Source organism: Salmo trutta, chromosome 28 (assembly GCF_901001165.1).
Source record: "Salmo trutta chromosome 28, fSalTru1.1, whole genome shotgun sequence".
NCBI classification, from domain to species: Eukaryota; Metazoa; Chordata; class Actinopteri; order Salmoniformes; family Salmonidae; genus Salmo; species Salmo trutta.
The window spans coordinates 32,101,998-32,123,554 of NC_042984.1; the positions used below are offsets into that span (position 1 = coordinate 32,101,998).

At 43.1% G+C, this 21,557-nt stretch overlaps 1 protein-coding gene and 1 pseudogene across 2 annotated transcripts in view; one reads left to right on the forward strand and one right to left on the reverse strand.

Annotated features, from left to right (window-relative positions):
* The window catches only part of LOC115166027 (phosphatase and actin regulator 3), a 54,237-nt gene extending 44,935 nt beyond the window's left edge, over positions 1–9,302 (reverse strand). For both annotated transcript variants that reach the window (XM_029719649.1, XM_029719648.1), the window contains exon 1: positions 9,022–9,302. In XM_029719649.1, the coding sequence (XP_029575509.1) occupies positions 9,022–9,133 (112 nt within the window). In that variant the 5' untranslated portion in view covers positions 9,134–9,302. The remainder of the gene's footprint in view (positions 1–9,021) is intronic.
* Positions 9,303–10,503: 1,201 nt separating this feature from the next.
* LOC115166028 (GPI transamidase component PIG-T-like) lies at positions 10,504–21,337 on the forward strand (annotated as a pseudogene).
* Positions 21,338–21,557: the final 220 nt, after the last annotated feature.

Sequence of the window (21,557 nt, forward strand, 5' to 3'; positions counted from 1 at the left end):
TTTAATCTTAAAGATACAGTAGCCCTTCGTGTTAAGCAATTGTTACATAAAGTGGCGAGCTTGCCAGGAAGAACATCAAGATGGGTTTCCAGTCATTCCTCATTTGTCAGAGAAGGAGCTGATGGAAAAACAAAGAGCTGACGCCAGCATCAGAGAGGTCGTCACTCAGTTGGAAACAGGGGAGAAACCTCCTCCCACTGTTAGAGCCAAGCTCCCAGAACTCTCTCTGTTGCTACGTGAGTGGAACCGGTTGGCGCTAAAGAATGGTGTTCTTTACAGGAGAAGGCAGGAAGGAGCCAACACTACTTTGCAGTTAGTGCTTCCAGAAGAGCTGAGAGCAGTTGCATTGAAAAGTCTGCATGATGATATGGGCCATATGGGCATGGAGCGCACGATGGATCTCATATGATCCCGGTTCTATTGGCCCAAGGTGTCAATGTCTGTGGAGGAGAAGATTAAGACCTGTGACCGCTGTGTGTGACGTAAAACCCTCCCAGAGAAAGCTGCACCTCTAGTTAGCATTAAGACCTGCAGGCCTTTGGAGCTAGTATGCATGGACTTCCTTTCTTTGGAGCCTGATCGTAGTAACAAAGGATATACTGGTAATTACAGATCATTTTACCAAGTACGCAGTGGCCATACCGAATCCCAACCAGAAAGCCCGCACCATTGCAAAGTCGCTCTGGGACCACTTCATTGTGCACTATGGCTTTCCTGAGCGCCTCCACAGCGACCAAGGTCCTGATTTTGAATCACAAACAATCAAAGCGCTGTGTGAGATTGCTGGAATCAAGAAAGTGAGAACAATGCAATATCATCCAAGAAGAAATCCTGTTGAGCATTTTAACAGGATGATACTCCAGATAATTGGTACTCTGAGCATGCATGACAAAACTCACTGGCGTGACTTCGTTAAACCACTTGTACATGCATTCAACTACACGAAGAATGAAGTCACCGGCTTCACTCCATATGAACTAATGTTCGGGAGACAACCTAGACTATAAGTTGGCATAGCCTTCAAACTACCTGTTAATGACCAGAAGAAATTGCATTCACAGTATGTGCAAGACTTGAAGAGTCACCTGCAAGAAAGCTACAGGATAGCCACCCGGAACGCTCTCAAAACAGCTGAACAAAACAAAGCCAGATTTGACAGGCATGTCACAGAGTTCACCCTTGACGTTGTTGACAGAGTTCTTGTGAGAAATGTTAAACTGAGAGGGAAACATAAGTTGGCTGATAAGTGGGAAACCGACATTTATGTAGTCACCAAATGTTCAAGTGATATACCGGTGTATATACAGTCAAGCCTGAGAGCAAGGATGGTCCACTATGCACACTGCCCCATGACCTTTTACTGCCTTGTGAATTCTTGTCTGCGACTACACCTGAAAAACCTGTCACGTCGCAGCACATCTGAAAACCTCACACACACGCCTTCTTCCAGTTACTGAAGAAGATGAGACACATTCAGATTCTGATGATGACTTCTGGGTTGAAAACGCAAAAAGTCAAAAACCTGTTAGGTTTACCAAGGTCTATGATAGGTCGTTCCAACGAGGCAGAGCCTGATGACGTTACAGCAGACCAAGAAGTCCTTGCAGAAGAAGTTAGAACAGTACATCAGACTGATAACTTACCTGAAGAACCTGAAACACCTGACAGTGAGACAAACAACTTACCAGAACATTCTGCAGATCCTCTCGAAGAAGTTTCTCTCATCATAGACAAAGAGTTACCCATTTTCCCTGACATGTCTGAAAGTGCTGAAGAGACATGACACAAGGGACAATGTCCCTATTGAACATGCTCCAGTTGACCCTCTCTGTGGAGAAAAATAATAGTAAGCAGCAACATGAGGAAACTGCCAGCGCTATCCGGCATTCTTTCAGGCAGTGAGAGGGACCAGAAAGATACTATGTCTGGAAACCCCCTAACCTTTGTTATTCAGTCCTTGTTCCAAGGGTTATGTGCAGCCCTCACAAGTTCACTGAATGGATTTGATCAATCAGAAGTTAAAAGTGTTTCCTGTGCAAGGTCATCCAGTGACCATATAGCCAACAAGATGCAACGGGACATGCGTACCTTCAAGAGGGGAGGTTGTAACGCAGGTCAACTAATGTTGAATACTTAACATTACTAGTGAGATTCCAGTAACCAATCATATTGTGATCTGTTTAAGTTGACAGCTATTACAAATCAGCTGTCAGAAGCTGCACGATGAGCAGTTTATTTTGAGCCAATCAAAACTCAATATTCTCTTAGTCCCTCTCCTAACCTCACGTTATACACCAGTTGGCGCCAACATGCTGAAAAAGAGCTAGAACAGAACGTGAAGAGCTGCCGCCATTCCATAGAAGAAAAACAAACTAAGTTTCAAATTGTTGAGAAGTTGTATAAAACTGAACTAAAAAGAGAACTGGATATTAACACTCACTTATCTATACGAATGTGCTGTGAAGGGATTGAGGGAAAGATTGACGCTAGGATTTGGTGAGTTTTCGTATGGAGAACGAGCTGCTAGCGATTAGGCTAGCTAAGCTATTGCTAGCATTTTGTGCGTGTTCATACTGAACCAAGCATACGCACAAGCCGTTAACATTTAGGCTAGCTCAGCTATCAATCAATTTAAATAGCAAATGTTAGTGATCATGCTAATCATGCAGGGCAAACTATTTTAGTTTGACTTTTATAAAACGTGATTAGCTAGTACCATAATCCATTTTGGTACACTTATGTTTTATATTACTTTATAAGAAATTACACGTAGGTGTAAGCACTAGTACTTTTCATTTGCCCGGGCTAGTCTATTGTTCAGTCCACATGAGCCTAGTGCTGTAGTTAAAGTGTAAAGCATTTTGACTAAGTTCTATTTTCTTAGTCCTGTAAGAGATTAAAGCTAAGCACTATATTAATGGTTATATGAAAGGAGATAGATAGATACTGCTCAAAAAAATAAAGGGAACACTTAAACAACCCAATGTAACTCCAAGTCAATCACACTTCTGTGAAATCAAACTGTCCACTTAGGAAGCAACACTGATTGACAATAAATGTCACATGCTGTTGTGCAAATGGAATAGACAACAGGTGGAAATTATAGGCAATTAGCAAGACACCCCCAATAAAGGAGTGGTTCTGCAGGTGGGGACCACAGACCACTTCTCAGTTCCTATGCTTCCTGGCTGATGTTTTGGTCACTTTTGAATGCTGGCGGTGCTTCCACTCTAGTGGTAGCATGAGACGGAGTCTACAACCCACACAAGTGGCTCAGGTAGTGCAGCTCATCCAGGATGGCACATCAATGCGAGGTGTGGCAAGAAGGTTTGCTGTGTCTGTCAGCGTAGTGTCCAGAGAATGGAGGCGCTACCAGGAGACAGGCCAGTACATCAGGAGACGTGGAGAAGGCCGTAGGAGGGCAACAACCCAGCAGCAGGACCGCTACCTCCGCCTTTGTGCAAGGAGGAGCAGGAGAAGCACTGCCAGAGCCCTGCAAAATGACCTCCAGCAGGCCACAAATGTGCATGTGTCTGCTCAAACGGTCAGAAAACAGACTCCATGAGGGTGGCATGAGGGCCCGACGTCCACAGGTGGGGGTTGTGCTTACAGCCCAACACCGTGCAGGACGTTTGGCATTTGCCAGAGAACACCAAGATTGGCAAATTCGCCACTGACGCCCTGTGCTCTTCACAGATGAAAGCAGGTTCACACTGAGCACGTGACAGACGTGACAGAGTCTGGAGACGCCATGGAGAACGTTCTGCTGCCTGCAACATCCTCCAGCATGACCGGTTTGGCGATGGGTCAGTCATGGTGTGGGGTGGCATTTCTTTGGGGGGCCGCACAGCCCTCCATGTGCTCGCCAGAGGTAGCCTGACTGCCATTAGGTACCAAGATGAGATCCTCAGACCCCTTGTGAGACCATATGCTGGTGCGGTTGGCCCTGGGTTCCTCCTAATGCAAGACAATGCTAGACCTCATGTGGTCTCATGTGTGTCAGCAGTTCCTGCTCAAAAAAATAAAGGGAACACTAAAATAACACATCCTAGATCTGAATGAAAGAAATAATCTTATTAAATACTTTTTTCTTTACATAGTTGAATGTGCTGACAACAAAATCACACAAATATAATCAATGGAAATCCAATTTATCAACCCATGGAGGTCTGGATTTGGAGTCACACTCAAAATTAAAGTGGAAAACCACACTACAGGCTGATCCAACTTTGATGTAATGTCCTTAAAACAAGTCAAAATGAGGCTCAGTAGTGTGTGTGGCCTCCACGTGCCTGTATGACCTCCCTACAACGCCTGGGCATGCTCCTGATGAGGTGGCGGATGGTCTCCTGAGGGATCTCCTCCCAGACCTGGACTAAAGCATCCGCCAACTCCTGGACAGTCTGTGGTGCAACGTGGCGTCGGTGGATGGAGCGAGACATGATGTCCCAGATGTGCTCAATTGGATTCAGGTCTGGGGAACGGGCGTGCCAGTCCATAGCATCAATGCCTTCCTCTTGCAGGAACTGCTGACACACTCCAGCCACATGACACATGGACACTACGCTGACAGACACAGCAAACCTTCTTGCCACAGCTCGCATTGATGTGCCATCCTAGATGAGCTGCACTACCTGAGCCACTTGTGTGGGTTGTAGACTCCGTCTCATGCTACCACTAGAGTGAAAGCACCACCAGCATTCAAAAGTGACCAAAACATCAGCCAGGAAGCATAAGAACCGAGAAGTGGTCTGTGGTCCCCACCTGCAGAACCACTCCTTTATTGGGGGTGTCTTGCTAATTGCCTATAATTTCCACCTGTTGTCTATTCCATTTGCACAACAGCATGTGAAATTTATTGTCAGTCAGTGTTGCTTCCTAAGTGGACAGTTTGATTTCACAGAAGTGTGATTGACTTGGAGTTACATTGTGTTGTTTAAGTGTTCCCTTTATTTTTTTGAGCAGTGTATTTTTATTTACGAAATACAAGCCGGCATTCTTTCCTAAATTATTCAGTTGTGCGGTTTTCATTTCTCCCTACTGCTCCAGTAGTGAACCAAACTGGTCCAATATAGTTTAAGCTTAAACATACAGTAGCCCATAGTGTTAAGCAATTGTTACATAAACATTTCACTGCACCTTTTAAACCTGCTGTAAACTGTGTACATGACAAATAAACTTTTATTTGATTTGAGCTTCACCTTACACCAATCAAGTCCTTCCAGATCTGAGTGTACTAGGACTTAATTACAGTGTAGGGGATGTAGGTAGGGATCCATTCTCGACCGGAGCACTGAACACGCCACCTGAGCTTTTGTTAATCCTTACCCCCTACACAGTTTTCTCCTAGGGTGCAAAGCATCCCATGCTTCGCTGCCTCAATGGTCAGATGCTGCTAATAGACTACAGTAAGTGAGCCTTTGCGCTAGTGACTCGGTATTAGCAGGAGTGGGTAAAGGACTTGTGCCTGAACAAACTGATTGAACGGTAGGGGCTTTAGGAAACCATTACCGTGTCAACCATGCGTGGTATTACATATACATTCTAAGTGGCGTATTTAAGACCCTGTAGTGTTTTTCCCAAATGTCTTCAGACTGGGTGCAAAACCATTCAAAGTAACATCCTGGCAACAACATCTCAGGCTGTAAGTATTTGTTTAAGCCCGTTCATATCACCCATTGTGCTTAAAATAAAAAGCCCTTAAAAATAATGCAAATGTAGTGCATTGCCTCAGCAAGGATGAAGGGTCAAATTGCCTTGAACGCTCTACAGCTAATGCGGTGTCTTTGTCCTCTTGTTTTGTCTTCTCTCTATGGCGTTAACGAAGTGGATGAATACAGTGTCAGTCTCTGCAGCTGCAAAGGCCACTGCGTAAAAGGCTTAGTAATCCTTTGGCAGAGACCGCGGGCCGAGAGTTCTGCGACGCTTACACAGTGACGATAAACTGAGGACGGACCATGTGTACTTTTGGTCACCAGACACTGCTACTGTTCTCTTGAATGAACTGTGTTGACAGTATGCTCCATTAGCTGTGCCCTGGGAATGGACGTAAGTCACATGTGTAGGCACATTAAAGTATAAGACCAGGTTCTCATAGTCACTGCTTCAATCCCTGTTCATGTGTGATGTTGTTTACTAAGGTGTAACTAGAGGGCATACTGTTACATTATCACTTACAGGTTTGTGACAATTAGATTAGACATAAGCGGAGCAGTTTCATAAAACATTTGCTGTATACGGTTGATGAATGAAGATGGTAGAGACAGTTGTAAAAGTGCAAAAAAAAATAATAATAATCGAAACAGATAGCTGGTTGAAATATGAATAGACTTCAGTGGTTTTGTGAATCATGCATACTTGACCACCATGCGTCTGGTGCGTGCGTGTGCGTGTGTGAGTGAGAGGGACCAGTAAATGTTGAAGAAGAACCCACTCAATCCATAAATATGCCATAAACATACTGTCTTCTTCAACAGACACGGGCCGGCACCAACACTAAACTGTCCAATGAAATATTTTATGCAACTGTGTTAAAAATAGGCCCATCATCATAACAAAATGCCATTAGGCCTGTTGCCGTTGTCTAAAAGCACTTGAGAATAAAAACGCTTGGTTGATAAACATTCTAGGGAATGAGGGCATGTCTGTTTATGATGGGAAAGTGATTAATCAGCCATATAGGTGAAAACAGCTGAGAGGTAGGTTAACTGAAAGGGGAATAGCCTAATGATTACTCAAGGTGCCCCGTGCACGCCTGCATGGTCCACGCCACAGTGAATCGATGTTCTATAGGGCTGCACAGATGTGGAAGTCTTTGATCCTACACATCATGTGGAACGCAGGGTCATTGATCATAGGACTGTTTGATCTGCTCAGCATGGGAACCAATTGATGCTGTCAAACGCAATGGCTGAGTTGGGATGGGCAAGGGTCCATGGAATGAGCGTCCAATATAGGCTACTATCCGAAACCCAGTCTTATGCTTAAGGAAATTGTTCAAATAATCATAATACATACACTATGTATACAAAAGTATGTGGACACCCCTTCAAATTAGTGGATTCGGCTATTTCAGCCACACCCATTGCTGACAGGTGTATAAAATCGAGCACACAGACAGGCAATCTCCATAGACAAACATTGACAGTAGAATGGCCTTACTGAGGAGCTCGGTCAGTTCGTCAAATTTCTCCCCTGCAAGAGCAGCCCCGGTCAACTAAGTGCTGTTATTGTGAAGTGGAAACGTCTAGGAGCAACAATGGCTCAGCCTCGAAGTGGTAAGCCACACAAGCTCACAGAACGGGAGCGCCGAGCGCTGAAGTGTGTAGCGCATAAAAATTGTCTGTCTTCGGTTGCAACACTCGCTACTGAGTTTCAAACTGCCTCTGGAAGCAATGTCAGCACAAGAACCTGTTCGTCGGGAGCTTCATGAAATGGGTTTCAATGGCCGATCAACTACACACAAGCCTAAGACCACCATGCACAATGCCAAGTGTTGGTTGGAGTGGTGTACAGCTCGCCTCCATTGGACTCTGGAGCAGTGGAAACACATTCTCTGGAGTGATGAATCATGCTTCACCATTTGGCAGTCCGACGGACTAATCTGGGTTTGGAGGATGCCAAGAGAACGCTACCTGCCCGAATGCATAGTGCAAGCTGTAAAGTTTGGTGGAAGAGGAATAATGGTCTGGGTCTGTTCTTCATGGTTCGGGCTACGCCCCTTAGTTCCAGTGAAGGGAAATCGTAACGCTACAGCATACCATGACATTCTAGACAATTCTGTGCTTCCAACTTTGTGGCAACAGTTTGGGGAAGGCCCTTTCCTGTTTCAGCATGACAATGCCCCTGTGCACAAAGCGAGGTCCATATAGAAATAGTTTGTTGAGATCGGTGTGGAAGAACTTGACTGGCCTGCACAGAGCCCTGACCTCAACCCCATCAAAAAACCTTTGGGATGAATTAGAACGCCGACTGCGAGCCAGGCCCAACATCAGGCCCCGACCTCACTAATGCTCTTGTGGCTGAATGGAAGCAAGTCCCTGCAGCAATGTTCCAACATCTAGTGGAAAGCTTTTCCCGAAGAGTGGAGGCTGTTATAGCAGCAAAGGGAGGACCAACTCCATATTAAATGCCCATGATTTTGGAATGAGATGTTCGAGGAGCAGGTGTCCACATACTTTTGGTCATGTAGTGTAGGCTGTCTGCCCACTGGGTACATTATTTTGTAATCAACCTTGTTCCCACATCATTTCAACCAAACAGAATGTATGTGTTGGTTGAATCAACTTGGAAAACGGATCGGATTTGCAAAAAGTCATCAATAAGGGAATTGTCACCCAACTTCTTACCTAAATCCAATGACTGGGTCATATGTTTGGTTGATGTCACGTTAGTTGACAACTCAACCAAATGTAAATAAAAACTAGACGTTGAACTAACATTTGTGCACAGTGGGAGTGTCTGTGCGCTCAATGTAACGAATCAAAATATAACCTAGCGACGAAAAAAGCGTCTAGACATTTCGCCTAAAATGATTGACCACACCACATGCGCTTTCTTCACTGTAGGCTGTGTCATCTTCGCGTCCAATCTTATTAGGCCAATAAATAAATGTAGCAATGATTCAATTATGATTTAAATACTATGGGTTTGTGTAAAATAGGCTTTGCAGTATAGTATAGGCTAGCCTACAGTTAATTTCTAATCAGCACATTTACTGCAAAACCATGCGCGTATACGGCTCCAAATATTACGCACAAATAGCGTATTTTGGGAGAGCATCCATTCATTTTAAATAGAACTGGATGAAAATGGCAAACGCGTCAGGATATTTCTCTCTGAATTCTCAGAGAATCACTTTTATGAAATGTTTTGCTGTCAAATGGAAGCATGGGGTGCTTATTATTCCGATGTGGTCCTCATATCCCATTTAGCAATACCAAAGCGATTAGACTTATAATAAAACGCCAATATCATAGCCTATAGAATATCCTGACAATAAAATATGTAGGCCTATCTTACCTGTGTTGTGCACTAGATCGATGCCGGATTCGGTGAGTAGGTTTGGGTCACTTTGAGATTTGCCTCGTTGCAAAAGACAGCCGTCTATTCCATTTCCATCGGATGTAGCCATAGGGATAGAGCACAGGAATTCTGAATAAAATATTGAAAACCCTACCAGAGGCAGGCAACTTCAGAAGTAAACAGCAGTAGTGCAGATATAATTCGTTATGACAACAGCAGCTTTGAGCATCTAATGGGGGGCCATGGGTGCTGAGCAGAAATTCCTAGTATGTTGGAGCGCGTGTGGACGTGGGAGCGGTGATACGGATGTGCCCATCTATATTCCTGCGTTCATAACCAAGTGGGAATGTGGTAAATATCGGTTGGATGGATTCAAGTACTTTGCTCGCAACACTGGCTAGGTTTATATGCTGGTTTATACAGACAGACCCATTATTCCCCCCCCCACTAATTGGTCTTTTGACCAATCACATCAGATCTTTTTCAGCTCTGATTGGCCAAAAGACCAATTAGTGAGAAACAAATATCAAAATTGGGCTTCCTGTGTGAATGCAGCCATTGTAGCCAGCAACACACATGTAGGCCTACATACAACATCTGAATTGATTAAAGTACTTTCTGTCACCACATCAATGTCAACAAAGCATTTATGATTTCTGAAGCTGGTTTGGCCAATTCGAATTATCCTAATATCCACATACTATGAGCATGGATGGTGATGAGGTTGAGTAGAGCAGAACATCAAGACGTGGTTAAATTGGTTCATTGAAGAAATCTCAGGACTACAACGATTTTGAATTATAATTTTTTTTAAATACTGCAACTTATCCTAATATTTCAATGTAATTATGAATGGCATAGAAGGGAATAAAAATGCACTGTAGAAATTGCTCCACCATTTCCTGTTTGCTAAAATTATAAAGAGTTCCCTAATATCGGTTTGTGACACAACAAGCAATTATAGTGTAGAGAAACATGGTAACATCTAAACTGCTGTGAAATATATTTTCCGTAGCCAAAAAATATTGTATTTTCAGCTGTTTGAAGCTGGTGTACCATACCGAAAGTAAAAGACGCAAAAACGAAACTAGCAAGCGAGAAGCATAGAAATACCTTACATACGTTCTGATTCTTAAACTTGCTTTCAATGAGAATGACCGATCTATAACTACGGTTCTATGTGAATTTGGTTGGGTCACACAAAAAGTTGCCTACTGCAGCTTTAAGAAAAAACAGCTGGATAGGCCTAGTGTTATTGGCTGAAAGGAAATCAGTAGCCAAGGCCTATTGTCCATAAGTAGAGAGAGTAATAACAGAAATGAAGGGAAAATGTAGTATATCCATCAGTAGTCTAATAGGCTATTGGTTTAAAGGCCTGAGAAGCAACAATATAAAGCGTCCTGCTCGGCTTGACTGTGTAGCTATGAAAAACACAGATACATTAATTTATTATATTCTGTTACATCAACATATGTTAAATGTATCAAACAATGAATCCGATGTAAATATTGCTGGTAACAGAGCAAGTTTAGATCAGTCACTATGCGCATATTTTGCGCAGTGATGATTGTCCATAATAAACTCAATTATTTTATCCTATTGGTCAACATGACACGCCGTTAAGGAAGTAGGCGCCGCCATTCAGCAGTCGGGAAAAATGACAGCGCACAGGTGCAATATTTATATGCTGGCGTTCGTTCTTTATGGATTAGTATACGTGTTTGTTACAGCAGACGTTCAAGAAACAAATCAGGTGAAAGATGCAGAGGGCCAAACCCATGCCGCGGAAGAGGAGAGGTAATGGGGAGGCTACCGAGGTCGAAACGAATCTATCGTTAACAGATACTCCAAGCGATAACGAAGGTGACCATGTTCAAACCTATGACATCCCTCCGCCACCTCCCGCAAAAAACCAAATCCAAGAGGCCGCGGAAGAGGAGAGGCTGGACTCCCTCGAAACGAATCTAGTAGATGTTCCAAGCGACAAAGTTGACCATGTCTCTGACACCAAGAAAACCCTAGACGTCCCTCCACCACCGCCCGCAAAAGACCAGTTTCAGGAAGAGTTGGTGATCAGACCATTGCATTCTGGGGATACTTACGCCAGCTTCCAGTTCCGAACCTTGTGGGATACGGACTTCTTGCGAGGAAGTAAAGAGTTTGATTTGAAATTATATTTGGGTCAATCACATCATGTTCTAGTCATCTATCTAGTAGCCACACTGGGACACTAGCCATCAGTGCATCTTCAGTCAAGGTCCTGTAGTGTAGACCCTCAGTGCAGGCTTTTGTTCCAACCCAGCACTAAACATATTTGATTCAACCAACCAATCAATGGCTTGATGAGTTGAATAGTTGAACAAGGTGTTAGTGCTGGCAGGCAATGTTGACTGTTGCTTAGTCTGTCTAATCAGGCTTGTAATACACAATTAATTGATATATATACAGTCAAACTAATGCCTGCAATATTGTGTAAATGTTCCTTACAAGCCAGAATGTTGAATAAAATTACGTTTTTAAACTTACTCTACCGGTTGTCTGTGCCATTTGTCCTTCAGCTGCTCGAAAATTGACACACAATATCCACAGGAAAGTATTGTTTACCCAACTTTAGTTAGGTTCTCTCGTTAATTGCTATTGAAACAAGCATGCCGTGACAATGGTATATTCTGAATCAGGGTAGGACGGAGAACAATCAAGTTTTTTTTTTGTGTGTGTGATTTTTATTTTTGAAATGTTTTATTCCAATTTAAAAATAAAATGTGTGGATTGTTCTCCGTCCTCCCCTGATACAGAATATACCATTGTCATGGCATGCTTGTTTCAATTGCTATTAACGAGAGAACCTAACTAAAGTTGGGTAAACAATTTCAATAAGTTGAAATGTAATTTTATTAAACATTCTGGCTTGTAAGGAATATTTATAAAATTTTGCAGGCATTAGTTCCAGGCTGTATATACCAATTAATTGTCTATTGCGAGCTGATTAATCAGACTAACTTGCTGTGCATTCACTGTCATCAGTACATAGGCCCCATGCCTAATTTGTATGACAGCTATGTCCAAGTCAACATACTAGTGTTATACGCAACTCACTGTTTTTCCCCAAAATGTATATTTTCAGTCTACCACTACCAACTCTTCCCGAAGTCTCTGGGCCAGGTGATTTCGAAGTTCTCTGTGCGTGAGCTCCACATCTCCTTCACTCAGGCCTACTGGAGGACCATGCAGTGGGGCCAGCCTTTCCTACCGTCGCCCCCTGGTGCCGAACTGTGGGTATGGTTTCAGGACGCTGTCACTGAGTGAGGGTGTATATACTGTATATTTAGCCACACATGTTCACTTTCCTTACTGTTGAAGATAACATAGCAGCTTTATATCTGTCATCATGGTTAGTAGTCAAATATATCCATATATATATGTGTGGCGCTAGTCGCACCCATTTTGTAATGACAGCCTGCACCACTATCATTTGGCCTATTCAGTCTTTGACTAAGAATGTGTCACAACATTTCACAGCCATGTCTTTTTGTCCCTGGTGGCAGATACTGCCATTTTACCCACCGCCATTTCTCTATATATTAGCATTGAAATTCTATTGAATTCTATCGTTTCGTCCTTTGTCTTGTAGTGTGGACGTTGCCTGGAAGGAGCTGACCAACGTCCTCTCGGGGATCTTCTGCGCCTCGCTGAATTTCATTGACTCCACCAAACATGGTGCAGCCCAGTGCCTCCTTCAAGCCTCTAGGCGTGGGCAATGGTAAGGCTCCTCACACTCAGCACCCAAGTCTCTACAGTAGCTAGCTTGCCTCTGAACAGAGAGCAGGCTCGTATTAGTAAGGGATCAAATGGAAGAAAACAATCTGAAATGGGGAGGTATCATGTGTAATTATCCAATAAGAAACACTTTTCTACGGTTTGCCTTAATGAATAAGACCACGTGCCAACCAATGCTTTGCAAAATGCACTCAAAGGAATCATGACGCAGTTACGGAATTAGATAGTACAGTATTATTAAAGATGTGAAACAATACCGTGTTGATGTGTGATTCTCCATAATACTAAGTGTTATGTCTGGTTGTTCTGTGTTGTGATGTGACAAAGTGTGTTGATGTGGACCTGTGTGTCATGCACCTGTATGTGTGTCCTGTATACGTCCTCTGTTATACAGTAACTGACCAGCGCTTTCTCCGCTATGCTGTGTTGCCGCGGGAGATCGTTTGTACTGAGAATCTTGACGCCGTGGAAGAAACTCCTTCCCTGCGGCTCCAAGGTACCAGTCCGTCTTATGTTGGATGGTCTTATGAATGTCACATTTACCAAAAGCGTAGTATTGTAGTATACTAAATCTGAAAAAGGGTGCGGAGGCTTCCTTCTTCATGTTCATTAGGCACTAAACAGGGGAGGGAAAAAAACAAACTGAAAGAGGGAAGGACTACCTGGACTTGTTCTGAAATGCCCATTCTCTTCATTTATTTTGCTACGGTGTGCCCTACTAAACCCTGATTTGTGGTTAGGTGATTATTTTAAAACCATTAGCATGAAGTGTTATTCTTTTATTGGAATGGACTTAAAGTGTGTGTGTGTGTGTGTGTGTGTGTGTGTGTGTGTGTGTGTGTGTGTGTGTGTGTGTGTGTGTGTGTGTGTGTGTGTGTGTGTGTGTGGTGATTAACCATGTTCTTCATGTTGCCTTTCTCTAGGCTGGTCTGGCAGTCCTAATGAACTCTGAGAAACTCTTCCACAGCAGCTTCCACTCCCAGGCTCTACACATCAGACCTGTCTGTCAGGTGAGGTGTATGTATATACAGTCTGCAGATATATGTATTACTATACTATGGGTGACATTTTCATAATGCAAAAGAATTGGGCAAAGTGCAAAAATTACCGTAAACCTCATCTGGCAGTGTGACTTCATTTAAAACTTTCCTTCAATAATGTGCGTTTCACTAAACTCTAGATAAATAATAGCCTCCTTGTAACGCACATACAGTTGAAGTCGGAAGTTAACATACACCTTAGCCAAATACATTTAAACAGTTTTTCACAATTCCTGACATTTAATCCTCGTAAAAATGCCCTGTCTTAGGTCAGTTAGGATCACCACTTTATTTTAAAAATGTGGATTGTCAGAATAATAGTTGAACCAATGATTTATTTCTGCTTTTATTTCTTTCATCACATTCCCAGTGGGTCAGAAGTTTACATACACTCAATTAGTATTTGGGAGCATTGCCTTTAAATTGTTTAACTTTGGTCGAACATTTCAGGTAGCCTTCCACAAGCTTCCCACAATAAGTTGGGTGAATTTTGGCCCATTCCTCCTGACAGAGCTGGTGTAACTGAGTCAGGTTTGTAGGCCTCCTTGTTCGCACACGCTTTTTCAGTTCTGCCCACAAATTTTCTATAGGATTGAGGTCAGGGCTTTGTGATGGCCACTCCAAAGCTGAGTTTAAATGTATTTGGCTAAAGTGTATGTAAACTTCTGACTTCAACTGTATATTATAGCTACATAGGTATGAGGAATACTATTACCTTTTATCATGTGGTCAGCCATATCAACGAAAAATATCTATACATTTTTTTTGTGTTGGCTTTTTAAAGTAATCCTGTAGAAAATACCAAGCCACTGATTTCACCTTCCATCCTACTTGTAATCCCGTTTGAAAACCTGTCACTGTTCAGTCCCAGCCTTTATATGACACTCGGCAACTGTTGTTTCAGGACTGGCAGTGCAAGTCCACAGCGTGGGAGCTGAGACAGACACTGAACGTGGTGTTTGACCTGCACTCCTCTGGCCAGGGCAAACGAGGTGAGAGAGGCCTCTCCTCATTCAGTATTATACCCCTTTCACAATACTGAGCTGAGCCAAGCTGTACTGCGCTGGCCTGGTTATGCCTCCACCATATAGTTGCTGGAAACGTGGACAGCGTGAATGGAAAATAACTGAGCCAGTACATTTTAGGTCGACTTGATAGTGTGAAAAGGGTATAACAAAAAATATAAACGCAACAGGTTGGTTTCATGAGCTGAAATAAAAGATCCTGGACATTTATTTTCTCTAAAATGTTGTGCACAAATTTGTTTACATCACTGTTAGTGAGCATTTATTCTTTGCCAAGATAATCCAGCCACCTGACAGGTGTGGCATATCAAGAACCTGACTAAACAGCATGATCATTGCACAGGTGCACCTTGCGCTGGGGACAATAAAAGGCCACTCTAAAATGGGCAGTTTTGTCACACAAGACAATGCCACAGATGTTTTGAGGGAGTGTGCAATTGGCATGCTGATTGCAGGAATGTCCACCAGAGCTGTTGCCAGAGAACTGAATGTAAATTTTTTTTACCATAAGCCGCCTCCAAAGTTGATTTAGAGAATTTGGCACTATGTCCAACCTGCCTCACAACTGCAGACCACATGTAATCACTCCAGCCCAGGAACTCCACATCTGGCTTCTTCGCCTGCTGGATCGTCTGAGACCAACCACCCGGAGAGCTGATGAAACTGGGTTTGCACAACCGAAGGATTTCTGCACAAACTGTCAGGAACCGTCTCAGGGAAGCTCATCTGCGTGCTCATCGTCCTCAACAGGGTCTTGAGCTGACTGCAGTTTGGCATCGTAACCGACTTCAGTGGGCAAATGCTCACCTTCGATGGACACTGGCACGGTAGAGATGTCTACTCTTTACGGATGAATCCCAGTTTCAAATGGCAGACGGCGTGTACCGCGTCGTGTGGGCGAGAGATTTGCTGATGTCAACGTTGTGAACAAAGTGCCCTGTGGTGGTGGTGGGGTTATGGTATGGGCAGGCATAAGCTACGGACAACGAACACAATTGCATTTTATCGATGGCAATTTGAATGCACAGAGATACCGTGACGCGATCTCATGTTTCAGTATGATAATGCATCGCCCCATGTCGCAAGGATCTATGCACAATTCCCGGAAGCTGAAAATGTCTGTTCTTCCATGGCCTGCATATTCACCAGACATGTCACCCATTTGAGCAAGTGCGGGATGCTCTGGATCGACGTGTATGACAGGGTGTTCCAGTTCCCGCCAATATCCAGCAACTTCGCACAGCCATTGAAGAGGAGTGGGACAACATTCCACAGACCACAATCAACTCTATGCGAAGGAGATGTCGTGCTGCATGAGGCAAATGGTGGTCACACCAGATACAGACTGGTTTTCTGAGCCACACCCCTACCCTTTTTTTTGTGTGTGTGTCTGTGACCAACAGATGCATATCTGTATTCCCAGTCAAGTGAAATCCATAGATTAGGGCCTAATGCATTTATTTCAATTGACTGATTTCCTTATATGAACTGTAACTCAGTAAAAATGTTGTGTTTATTTTTGTTCAGTGTAGTATCACCACACTATTGCTAAAACATGCTGGTATTGCCAAGATGTACAGTATCTTCCGCTCTGACACTGCTTCATGTAGGTGCATTTGCATGCTAGCTATATTTTGCAATGCGAAAATGGCACATTTTTCAAATTACCTTTATTTTAAGTGAATTTCAAATTGCAACACTTTACAGTAAAACAATAAAATGAAGGAGATAATGAACATAACTTTTCATGGAAAAGTAATTTCTTGCTACTGTGGTGTACAGACATTGCCCTTCTAAGCTCCATGAAAAAGACAGGTCACTGCATTTAGAAACATCCAAAATGGAGGACATGAACATGATGTGTTGGGTTACTGGGTGTTTCCACAGAGTGGTCCCTGTTCATGATGTTCTCTCCTACCCTGACTGAAGCCTGCCCCCTGGCCTCCTCCAGTAAAGTGTACGTGGACGCCACAGACAACCCTCAGGTAAGAAACTTTACGTGACTAACGTTACATGACCGCATACTTTACACAACTTTACATTACCTCAAACTTTATATTAATCCAAATTCTATTTAGTTAGCAGACGCTCTTACTCAGTATGACTTAGTTACTTCATACAGTCAAGGAACAGAGCTTCAGCATCAATTTGAGTTTCAAAAGCAAATTCTTTTGAAGTAAGAAGAAATGACAGCAGTCAGCACCAATAATACGTACCGAAATTCAAACCACTATCAACACTCCATGGTCTTCCTATTGAAATGAGCCTTTCTCAGACTGACCTCTTTGTGCATGCCAAGCTTTAGTCCAATCACTAACATACCTGCTACAATGGTGCATCGTGAAAGTAGTTGGCTGAGCATCGTGTGTGTGTGCGCCTGCGTGTTTTGTTTCTACTAAAACACCAGTCAACACTACTTGTATGGAGTAGTGCAATGGGGACTTGCTCTCAAGCTGTAGGGTTCAAACAAATTCTCCGGCTGGTTGTCACCTACAAGGGATCAGAGGTCCAGAGTGAGGTTCACGTCAGGGCGGGCAACTACGGCAGATCATATGTAACACGGAACACTACAAAGACGGGCCAATACCATCATTAGTTAGGCTTTTAAGCAGAACCTAGATGGGGTAGTTGTTCAAATTAAAATATTATTGAGTTTCTATTTTAATCATGTTCATGTTCTTCTGTAAGCTGGACTGCAATTCAGTTTTCTTTATTGTAAACTGCCAATGAGCGCCATTGTGGTACATGTATTTGTGGAAATAAACCTATTTATCTCTATCAATCCTATGGTAGTTGTGCAGGAATAGATTGTTGTTGTTTTTCCCCTTTAAAGGGGGAGCTGTTTGAGTTGAGCACAGCCACTCCCCTGTTGAGCCAGGCTGTGGTGCTGGGGGATCGGAGAACCTACTCGGTCTACGACCTCACCAACCAGGCAACGTTCGGACAGACGCGCTCCCTCAACATGCTGCTGCGCTGGAGAGCAGCCGAGAGTGGTGAGTGAGTGACACAGGGCAAGGACACGACTCCGTATGTGGGCTGCGTTTCATTCCAGAAAAGATGTTCACTTCCCGTACACAAGTGGAATAAGAAACAGTCCCTATTCCTCTTGTGTATTATTATTTTTTTTAACTGCTCAATCCAATTACAATGTCGTTACTAAGGTACTAAGAAACAGCATGTTAATACAATGTTGTTGGTAATAGTATAATTTGCAGTTACTACGAAGTATGATCATGTAATGTACATTACAGAAAAGGGAAGCTTTTCTGATATTAATTCATTTTCATGTAGGGTGTCTGTATTTTAGTAATTCTATTTCTATTATTGACCATATGTACGCTCCCTCCTTTCCTCCCACCAGGAGACATGCTGCGCCCACTACTTCACGGAGAGCGCTACGTGGCGGGCTACGGGCTGCAGACGGAGGAGATCCGTACCGTGGTGTACAATCACCACCCATACCGGGCCTTCCCTGTGCTCCTGCTGGACACTGTGCCCTGGTACCTGCGCCTCTACATTCACACGCTCACTGTCACCAGCAAGGGTCGCGACAACAAACCCAGTGAGTACTGCTGCTGCTCACCTGCTGACACTGTTTCACCTATGCCTGGGTCTTGTTCATTAGGCACCAAACCGAAGAAATAGGACTAAAACAGGGAGGGACTACCTGGCCTTGTCTAATATGTAACGATGGTTTTCCGTTGCAAAACATTTTCTGTTGGGTCCCCTCCTGAACATGACCCAGGTTCCTTTTTGATCAACTAACTTTTAGATTTGTGCACTTTGAAGAAGTAGGGCCGAGTGTTGATATGGATGTCAGCTACCTGTTGATAGACCTTTCCCTCAAGAGCTATCTGCCCAAATTGGTAGAACATGCTTCAGTATCATAAATGTGTAACTAATAGATACGCACACTACATGTTAATGTTTTCAAATGTATCTTCTCAATTGAGACAATTGAGACATGGGCAAGACAAAAACATTTAAGTGCCTTTGAACAGGGTATGGTAGTAGGTGCCAGGCGCACCGGTTTGTGTCAAGAACTGCAACTCTGCTGGGATTTTCACGCTCAACAGTTTCCCGTGTGTATCAAGAATGGTCCACCACCCAAAGGGCATCCAGCCAACTTGACACAACTGTGGGAAGCATCCCTGTGAAACGCTTTCGACACCTTGTAGAGTTCATGCCCTGACGAATTCAGGCTGTTCTGGGGGGTGCAACTTAACATTAGGATCACCTTCATGATATTTTGCGTATATTCTTACTTACTTGCTTGTCTTTCCTGGCTGTGCAAATAAATACACGTTTCCTCTCTTCTTCTTTACATCCACTACCAGCCGACCAAAGACTGCCTTCAGCCCCACCTGCTGGAGATGTTGTTCCCGCTGCCTCCTAACTCTGTGACAGAGGTCACCGTGCAGTTTGAGAGGGCACTCCTGAAATGGACGGAGTACACCCCCGACCCCAACCACGGCTTCTACGTCGGGTATAACTTTGACTTTATTGAAGTCAACAGTCTACAGAAACAGAAGATATGCATTTGTCTATGCTAGAGGTAAAGTTCTGTTTTTGTCTAAAGAAATGCCAATTGTAATGGAAACTTAGACACTTAATGTACCCTTTGTCATAACTTTGAAGTGTTGTTTGCCTATAATTGCTGTCATAGCTTTTAGATTTGTGCTTCAGAACTGGGTTCAAATACAATTAGGAATCTTTCAAATTCCTTTAGCAATTTGCAGTTTTTCCACTATTGGTTCCATTGTCCCAAGCAAGCTCAATCAAGCCCAGCTAGTATGAAATTGTTTTAAATATTTGTCTTGACTTTGATTCTGACTGAAGATGGGGCCTTGGCTAAAATTGAGATACCACTTGCTTGTAGTCTGCAAATATTCAGGTTTCCAGTAGCAGATATTTGATAAAATGTTGTCCCTTGCATCAGGTCTTCTGTTATCAGCGCTCTCGTGCCCAGTGTTGTCGCCATGGATACCAACAGCACCCAGGAACGCCCGCTTTTCAGCAGCTTGTGAGTTATAAGGCTGTTTTATTTTCTTTTAAGTACAGGTTGAACACTTACGTAGCAGTTGTCTTAAGTGTGTTAGTTTTTCACCTGAGGTAATGCAATTTTTAAGGAAATTATGCCAAATAAATCTTCTTTTAAAGTAGTGTATCATTCCTCAATTCCATTGATTTGGAATGGAATTGACCCCCAACCCTCATAGGTGATTATAATTAATTTCTGTCTACCCAGTTTCCCGTGTAAAGAGGAGTCCAGTTACTTCATGCGGGTCTACACGGAGCCTCTGCTGGTGAACCTGCCCACCCCTGATTTCAGCATGCCCTACAACGTCATCTGCCTCACTTGCACCGTGGTGGCCGTGGGTTACAGCTCCCTCTACAACCTCCTGACCCGCACCTTCCAGGTGGAGGAGCCCAGCCCGGGCCTGGCCAAACGGCTAGCCAACATCATCCGCAGGCTCAGGGGTGTGCCACTGCTGTGATGGGCCAGAATGCTATCATGCTAAAGCTAACAACATTATCTAGCACATTTTTGCGGTGGGGCAATGAGGTTAGTGATTACACCACTTGGGAAACGTGAAGGTAAGTTTCAGGGAGATGCTACTTTAAACATTGGAAGCTTCTGCAATAAAAAACTAAATTCTCAGTTCTGTTTTGTGGAGAACAAAGAAGTTAAACATGAGACTTTGTGAAGTGTCATGGATTCAATGGACGTTTAAGGCATTTTCTAGTTTCTTCAGTGCACTACTACTGTTGGTGTAGTTGAACAGAGAATAAGGCCTTTTTAATGTTTGTAACGAAGGAACCAAAGTGTTTGCTGCAGGTTTCAGTGGGGAGAGTTGGCTGCCAGACGCGACAGCAGATCACAGCAAGCTCTATATCTGTAACTGGAAAAAGTAATTGCACTGTTTGTGAAGCCATTGTTCTAAAAAGATCTGATGCACCTCTTCAATCTAAACAGAAATAATATTTGTACTTTAAGTTGATGTTGAAAAGTTAAGACTTACAGAACTTTCATAACCAGTTAGTTGGATTTCTATAAACGTTTTGTTAATTGCTCACAGAACCAGTCAACATGGTTGCACTTGAAGAAAACCCAACCATCTCTACAAGAAACGGCCATTGATTTGACCAGATTTCTCTTAGCCATCCATTGTCTGTTTCTTATTGATGTTTTAGTGTTATCAAAATGGCGGTAACTTTGGTAAGCCTTTCTAGCACAGATACCCACCACTCAACTTTAAGAAGTTTGCCATGCATTATTTAAGAACTGATTTACCAAGAAAAATAGACCCTTAATACATTTTACTTTTTAAGACTGCTCATTTTTTTGTGTACTAATACTGCTGTTGATGCTTCACATTTTACTGAACAGCATGAGAATGTTTGAAGATATGGGGTAACCTGGGCTATTTGTCTTTTTAATAAAATTGGCAACTGTCCAAACATTTTATAATTTTTTAAAGTCCTACAGCTTTATAAAAAGAAATACATGGAGGCTTGTGGAGAACATAGATCAGAACATATAAAAAATGATTGCACACTTGAAGAATGATGTGGACTCTCTCATCCCAGTCCAAAACAGTACTTTTGGACTGATAGAGAACTCCTGGAGGAACACTTGGCTGCTGAGCATGGATTGGATCAACTGTACCGTAATCCAGTTTAGGAGTCT